The 7,816-nt window shown below is 51.8% G+C and overlaps 1 protein-coding gene across 1 annotated transcript in view; it reads right to left on the bottom strand.

Annotated features, from left to right (window-relative positions):
• Nucleotides 1–7,816, bottom strand: part of SSC4D (scavenger receptor cysteine rich family, 4 domains) — a 24,580-nt gene that overhangs the window by 7,835 nt on the left and 8,929 nt on the right. Inside the window, exons 4-6 of the mRNA XM_015408040.1 lie at nucleotides 7,401–7,472; nucleotides 5,519–5,833; nucleotides 735–815 (exon numbers count right to left, since the gene is read on the bottom strand). Coding sequence (XP_015263526.1) covers nucleotides 735–815; nucleotides 5,519–5,833; nucleotides 7,401–7,472 — 468 coding nt within the window. The remainder of the gene's footprint in view (nucleotides 1–734; nucleotides 816–5,518; nucleotides 5,834–7,400; nucleotides 7,473–7,816) is intronic.

The raw sequence follows: 7,816 nt of genomic DNA, 5'->3' as shown, positions 1-7,816 counted from the left end.
CACTCCCGCCGGCCTTACAGGTCCACCTGCAAGGCCGGCGGCGGCCGGGACCTTTGGGGGCAGGGTGTGTGGCCTTATGACACACTTCCGGTGATGTCAGGGGTGTGGCATATGCTAATGAGTTATGCTAATGAGTTCCCCTAGCTCTTTTTCTATGAAACGACCCCTGCATAGGGGTCAAAGTGGGAGAGGGAAGGAATCAGCAGCTATCACCTCACCCTCCAACGAAATGGAATGCCATTAGACCAGAGGAAAGGCCTAAACTATGGTCACATGAAACTGCCTGCTACTGAGGCTGTCCACTGGCCTATCATGGTCAGCATTGCCTGCTCTGACCGGCAGCAGCTCTCCAGGGTCTCAGATGGAGGTCTTTCACGTCACCGACTGTCTGATCTTTTTAACTGGAGATGCCGGGAATTGAACTTGGGACCTTCTGCACGCTAAGCAGATGTTCTCCCACTGAGCCACAGCCCCTCCCCATCTTTTTTTTCCTCTTTTTTGCATTTAGTTTCGTTTTTCTTTCATTCAGGGCTAGTCCCATTCATTCTCATCCCTCAGGTGAATGGAACGAACTGGGTTTTTCTAACTGATTTGCTCATCCCTCTGGAAAGGAACGCGACATTTCTAGCAAAGGTTAGAACGCCTACAGCAGCTTCTTGTGTTCTCCAAAGCGCAAAGCTGTCTCCAGTAGGATTTGGGGAGGTTAGGATAAAAGGCGGCCCACTCCTGCTTACCTGTGGCCGTGTCAGTGACCGAGTCTTCATAGCTGGGGGCCAACGAGGTGGTGACCAGCATGACTGTCGTCAACCTGCGTCCTACAAGGGCGACAGCACCAGAAAACTTGGAGAAATCAGTTAGTAGTGTGGTGATGCTCCCTCTTCCAAAGTGTAGTTCTCGGGTCCCCCTCCTTTCTGAGCCTACAGGCACCGCTAGAATTCTGACCTAGGGTGGTGGTGGGCACAACCACAAGACGGCTGCCACAGGAGCAGGTCCGTAGCCACAGGAGGCACCTCGGGGCCTGGCCCCCGACTTACTGCCAAGGCCCCCCGACCTCCCAACCAGCCCCCAGGCCCCCCAACTTCCAATTTTTTGTTTTATTTGTACCGCTCCCTTGGGGGGGTGCAGGGGGTGTCCTCCAACTTATTTAAAGCCCCCCACCCCGAATTTTAAAAAAAATCCTGGCTACGGGCCTGTACAGGAGGCAGGGCCAACCACAAAAAGTCGGGGGGGGGGGGTTATGCCTGCCTCTAACAGCAACTCTTCAACATTTCAGGCCTATTGAACCTATTGCTTTTAAAATGGACATATTGCTTAAAAATATTTTCTTGCACACCGCTTACATTCATTCGTGCCGTGAAGATCCTTGCGCTGTGGTGGCGGCAGCGGCTACCAAAGCAGTTTGTTAAAATTTGCACAGCCAAATCATCGCTCCAAATGTCCAATCAGAAGCCTTGCTGGGCAAAGCCCCACCTGTCCCCACCCACTTCATGGAAATACTTGGTTGGCGTCAGGAAAAGTGCTGGTGGGCACTGTGGCACCTACGGGCGTCACCCTGGGAACCCCTGGTGTAGTTCACAGCATAAGCAAGAGTCCTTTTGAAGACTGAGGTGGTTTGTATGCATGCATTCTGTTAATGGATTGCTCTGACTAAAAGTCGACAGTTCTACCCCGGCACCAGACAATCACCTAAAAGACAATCCTCAGGAAACAGGAAACCTCCTCAGGAAACAATCCATATACAAAAGAACCTCCTCAGGAAAGCTCCTCCATTAGCATATTCATAGCCTGGGGAATGCCTACAAGATAATGAGTCAGCCCTTCCCCACCTTCCTGAGTAGATATAAATGACCTGCCTACCATTTTTCTTCTCACCTTGACACAGAGAGTTCTCCATCTTTCTGTGTTATACCTCTGATTAAGGATGCCAGTCACAGCTGCTGGCAAAACATCAGGTCCTACAATGCCAAGACCACGGCCATACAGCCAGGAAAATCTGCAGCAGCTATTCACCTAAAAAGTTCACATTAATCCAATAAAAGTATTCCGGTTGCTTTTCAAGGTGCAACTGGACACTTTAAAAAATATGTTTCGGGAACTAAAAGCTAACAGGGTATACATTGCAGGTGGGCGCAGAACAGAGGAAGTGTTTGTGGTTTCAGCCATTCAGGCAGCTGTAAATATAGACAAGGGAGCTCTCTAGTGGCAGAAAGTGGCATGGCAGGCAAGGTGGAAAATGGTCACGTCAAGGTAAAGATCTCTATTTTGCACGGTGGGGGAAGTTAAGGTATTTGATTTATAACACTGTCTGTGTAACCGATAAAGTGAAAATGTTAGCATTTATGGCTGTGAATAAGCTACTATACTGCTCTACTGGAACATGCTGGCTCTGCTAGGGCTGCCAAGTCCCCCCGGGGGGTGGGGAAACCCCCGCCCCAGAGGCCCGTTCCCCACCGCTGGCTATGGTTTTCCCTCCGATGGTCGTGGCCCCGCCCCCAGTGTGCCCGCCGTCCTAACGTCACTTCCGGGTGATGTGTGCGGGGTGCGCACGTGCTTTGCGTGTGCGCACGCACTCCAGTCACCGCCCGGGAGTCCCCCGCTGCGGCGACTGCAACGACTTGGCAACCCTAGGCTCTGCCCACTCCCACCTCAAGCCTCAGGGGGATTCAGGAAAGGGATATTCTCTTTGTGGGAACTTTTTAGACTACTGCAGTGATGCTTTCAGGATATTTTATATGTCTGGATTGTTTTTGTACAGTATTTTGGTTTCCAGCTTGCTGTGCAATCATTTTTTTTTACAACTATGTTTTTAGTCTCTTCCACCGACACAATGTTAATTTTTTTGCGACTGAGATTGCCGCTACCAGGGCTATTTTTGGGCAGGAACGCACAGGAACGGAGTTCTGGCTGGCTCCTGAGTTGGCCACACCCAACAGGCACTCATTAGCATAATAGGCCACACCCAAGCCAATCATTAGGACTGGCTACATTAGGGGTGTGTGGCCTAACGTGCAAAGGAGTTCCTGCTACAAAAAAAAGGCCCTGGGTTTTGACAACAAACAAGGTAAACAGAATAAGAAGCAAAAGGTGGGTGTGGCTGGATAACCACACTTCTGGTAACATGGGGGTGTGGCCTAATATGCTAATGAGCTGTGCTGTCAGGGTGTGGCCTAATATGCTAATACATTTCTGCTTTTGGGTGTGGCCTATTATGCTAATGAGTTCCTGCTGGGCTTTTTCTACAAAAAAAGCCCTGGCCGCTACTAAAACTGTAGGTATTCCTTATTACAGGTTTCTTTCTGTTTTCATGACCGTCACTCAGCAGTAAATTGGCCAGCCACGCCAAACGCCAAGGCAGCATACATCTGAAGAAGTGAGCTCTGATTCAAGAAAGCTAGGGATGCCAGCCTCCAGGGGGGACTGGGGGAATCAACAGAATGACATTTCATCTCCAGACTACAGGGATCAGATCCCCTGGAGAAAATGACTGCTTTGGAAGGTGGACTATGGCACGGTACCCCACTGAGGTCCCTGTCCTCCCCAGGCTCCACCCCCAAATCTCCAGGAGTTCCCCAACCTGGATTCCGTGGCTGGGGGAGGATCTGGCAGCCCTGACAAACACTCTTGACAGCCAGTTTGGTGTAGTGGTTAAGTGTGCGGACTCTAAACTGGGAGAACTGGGTTTGATTCCCCACTCCTCCACTTGCACCTGCTGGTGTGACCTTGGGTCAGTCACAAGTTCTGGCACAGCTGTCCTTGAAAAAGAGCAGTTTGTGTCAGAGTTCTCTCAGCCCCACCCACCTCACAGGGTGTCTGTTGTGGGGAGGGGAAGGGAAAGGAGTTTGTAAGCCGCTCTGGGACTCCGAGTGAAGGGCGGGGTATAAATCCCATCTCTTCTTCTTCTTGATGAAATAAATCTTTTTAGTCTTGAATATGCTGCTGGACTTCTGTTTTAACCTCTTTAGCAAAAAAGTAAGATACCCACAGATCAGCAAGGGGTATCTATATACTTGGGGGGGTGGGGGAATCAGCCTACGAATAAACCAAAAGAAAACAAACTAATAAAACAGACTGATCAGCATCAAACATACTCTAGACACAGATTACTGAGAACTGTTGAGACTTGCTTAAAGGGAGAAAAAATGGGAAAGGGGAAATTCGCCGGGTCAAACCACAGAAAGCTTACAGAATCCTGAATCTGGAGCGGGGATCTCTTTCCGACCAGTTCCCCTCCCCATAATTCCTTGCAGACACCCAGCTGGTTGCAATCTATGTGCTGACTGTATGCCTCCTTAGATATTTCTATTTTCAAAAGGACGTGTTTGTGGGTAGCAAAGCTGTAAATGCATGGAAAATAGAAGCATTACTGCTTTTCACACAACATGGTGACTGCACGTTTTGGGAGGAGTAGGGGTAGTGCCAGTTTCTGTTATGTGTGGTTGGAGGAAGGTTGCCAGGTCCCCCACCAGCAGGGGGATGGGGGGTTAGGTTAGGTTGCCAGATCCAGGTAGGGAAACGCCTGGAGATTTGGGGATGCAGTCCGGGGAGGACAGGGACTTCAGTGGGATACCAGTGCCATAGAGTCCACCCTCCAAAGCAGCCTTTTCTCCAGGAGAACTGACCTCTGTAGACTGGAGATGAGCTGTCATTCTGGGGGATCCCCAGATCTCACGCGGAGGCTGGTGCCCCTAGGCCAGTGGTGGCGAACCTATGGCACGGGTGCCAGAGGTGGCACTCAGAGCCCCCTCTGTGGGCACGCGTGCCATCGCCCCAGCCAGGCCCAGACCGTCATTAAAGTGTCAAATTTTCTGCCAAATAATTTTAAGTAAATGAAAGCATTTGGGATTGCTTTCCTTACTTTGTTTGGATCATCTTAAGTTAATGTATGAGTTGTTTTTTCTAAAGTAAACCCTCAGTATTCAGGTTAGATTGCCGTGTTGGCACTTGGCGATAAATAAGTGGGTTTTGGGTCGCAGTTTGGGCACTCGGTCGCTAAAAGGTTCGCCGTCACCGCCCTAGGCTGAGGCAGTAACATCAGAAGTCTGAACAGGGCTTACATATTACAACCCAGCCAACCAGTTGATTAGTTGCCTCTCTGTGCCTCGAAATATTCAGGGAGCATCTCTCCCCTCCTCAAGACATTTAAGGAGGAGGAGGAGGAGGAGGAGGAGCATGAGGAGGAGGAGGAGGAGGAGGAGGAGATTGGATGTATACCCCGCCCTTCACTACCCAAAGGAGTCTCAGAGTGGCTTATAATCTCCTTTCCCCCTCCCCTCCCCACAACAGACACCCTGTGGGGTAGGTGGGGCTGAGAGAGCTCTTTCGAGAACTGCTCGTGAGAGAACAGCTCTGAGAGGACTGTGGCTTGCCCGAGGTCACACCAGCAGCTGCATGTGGAGGCGTGGGGAATCAAACCCAGTTCTCCCAGATGAGAATTCACGCTCCTAGCCACTACACCGAACTGGCTCTCAATGCTGGCAAGGCAACCACGGAGGTCTGGCCTCTTGGCTTCCTCCCTCACCTGAGCAGACGACCCCGGCGTCCTCATGGTGGCCGCAGTTGTGGATGCCCCAGCCGAGGCTGTAACAAGCGGAGAGGTGCGGCTCGCTCCCGTCGCAGTTCACATTGTCCAGGAGGATGTGGCCCGTGCCGTAGCCAAAGTACGCGTTGGTCTTGTAGTCCACAGCGTGGCCGCAGCCCATCTGCTTGCACACCACGCTGGCATCGCACAGCCCCCAGTCGTCGTCGCAGACCGTGCCCCAGGTCCCCTTGTAGAAGATCTCCACTCGGCCTTGGCAGGAATTGGCCCCCCTCACCAACCGGAGGCTCCCGTCCCCTGCGGGAGTTCAGAGAATCGTGAGCGTGTTTTTTTTTAGAATGTAATTAAAATTCTTGTGAACCATCTTGAGCTCTTCATGCAATAAAAGAGCAGGACGTGTGTTTAACAATAGTGTTTTATTGCTTCTTTTTCATCTTTACATGTCACCGTTCTACCTAGGGCAGCTGACAAGACTGAAATGGCAAAAATACAAAGTTCGAAACGCAACAGTGCTCAAATATCTAGCATCGTGTCCTCAATATCTAGCATCGCTCCTCCCAGGAACGGGCAAGGCCACCCACGGTGGGCTTGCCAACCTCCGGGCAGAGAATATATTTCTTCGTCACACTATGAAAACAGACACACACCCACGATGGAAAATGCATATAGACCGTTTCACGCAACAGCTTTTTCAGAGTGTGCTGCGTGAATGACACTTGTTTATATATCAACAATACTAATCCGCGAGTTAACACGTAACATTCTTACTGCTTCGTTAAGACAAATTCTTTCAGAACCCTGAAAGTGGCCAGATCGGGATGACGTGCCCGGCATGATGACGTGGCCCGGAAGTGGCATCATGCTGGGCACATCGCCGGGCAAAGCTCTAGCAATCACCCTGAAAACTCTATGGTACCATAGAGTTTTCAGGCCGGTTGCTAGAGTGTCGCCCGGCAATGTGCCCAGTGTGATGACATCACTTCTGGGCTACATCATCGCGGCGCGCGAGCAAGGACTCCCCGAGAGGGACCTGGATTTCCCCACTATTACTTTCATAAGCAGAGGTCATTTCGGGGGGGGGGAACACGGGGGAACGCGGTTCCCCCGGGTGAGGTACGGGGGCGGGGCACATGACGAAGCCCCGCCCCCTGCTTCCGGCCGCCCCGCTTCCGGCCCTCATTCAGCCAGGAGGAGGCAGGAGAAGAGGGAGGGTAAGTTGCTTCCTCCCTGCCTCTCCCCACCCCTGCCTGCCTGGGGCCAGGGAGGGCCTTCGCGGGGCTTCCTTGCACTCCCGCTGGCCTTGCAGGTCCACCGCTGGGCCCCTCATGGGGCTCGGCAGTGGAGCTGCAAGGCCGCCGCCGCTGGCCGGGACCGTTGGGGGCGGGGCGTGTGGCCTTACGACACACTTCCGGTGATGTCAGGGGGTGTGGCCTTATGACACACTTCCGGTGATGTCAGGGGGTGTGGCATATGCTAATGAGTTATGCTAATGAGTCCCCCTAGCTCTTTTTCTACGAAATGACCCCTGTTCATAAGACTTGGCAACCCTAGTGGCTATTAGCCACAAGGTATAGGTAGGAACTCTCTGGGGGGTGTTCTTTTTTGTGGGGGTTGGGGGGGGGGGGGGCAACAGTGGGAGGGCTCCTAGTGTCCTGGCCCCCAATGGAGAACCTCCTGATGGCACCTGGTGTTTCTGGCCACTGTGTGACAGAGTGTTGGACTGGATGGGCCATTGGCCTGACCCAACATTGGCTTCCCTTATGTTCTTATTTTTACCTGTGAAATGGGGAGAAGCAACGAGGGACTGAATAGCAAATCAACCTTTAGAAAAGGCCAGATGCCCTTCACCCAGAAAAGCACTCACTTTCCCCGTTTTGAAGTGAGATGGTGGCCGCTTTGCTCGTCGGGCCTCTTGCGGCTTGTGTGGGAAACAGCTCTGCAAAAGACAACCAACAGTGGGAGGATGACTGTTGACCTATCGTTTTATCAAGCCCCTCATGACCCCAACCGTGCACACACCTATACCACCAGCACCACCCCACCCCACCCCCGTGTCCTTTGCAAGCATTTCAAGCAGGGCTGCAAAATCAGTTGGGCAGAGTAATCGATTATGAGGGTAAATCTCCATTAATTGGGAAGGGGGGGTGTTATTTATTTCAGTGAGTGCTTGCGCACCAGTAAGGTAAGAGGGGGAAAGGCCAATGGGACAACAGAAAGCAAACCAATTTCAGAATTAATTTCAGAAATTCTGCTAACCAGAAATAAGGAAGACTCAAATGC

Source organism: Gekko japonicus, unplaced genomic scaffold, assembly GCF_001447785.1.
Source record: "Gekko japonicus isolate JY-2015 unplaced genomic scaffold, Gekko_japonicus_V1.1 scaffold1, whole genome shotgun sequence".
NCBI lineage: Eukaryota > Metazoa > Chordata > Lepidosauria > Squamata > Gekkonidae > Gekko > Gekko japonicus.
The sequence above is the reverse complement of the archived record's forward strand: the minus strand, read 5'-3'. Positions and strand labels throughout refer to the sequence as shown.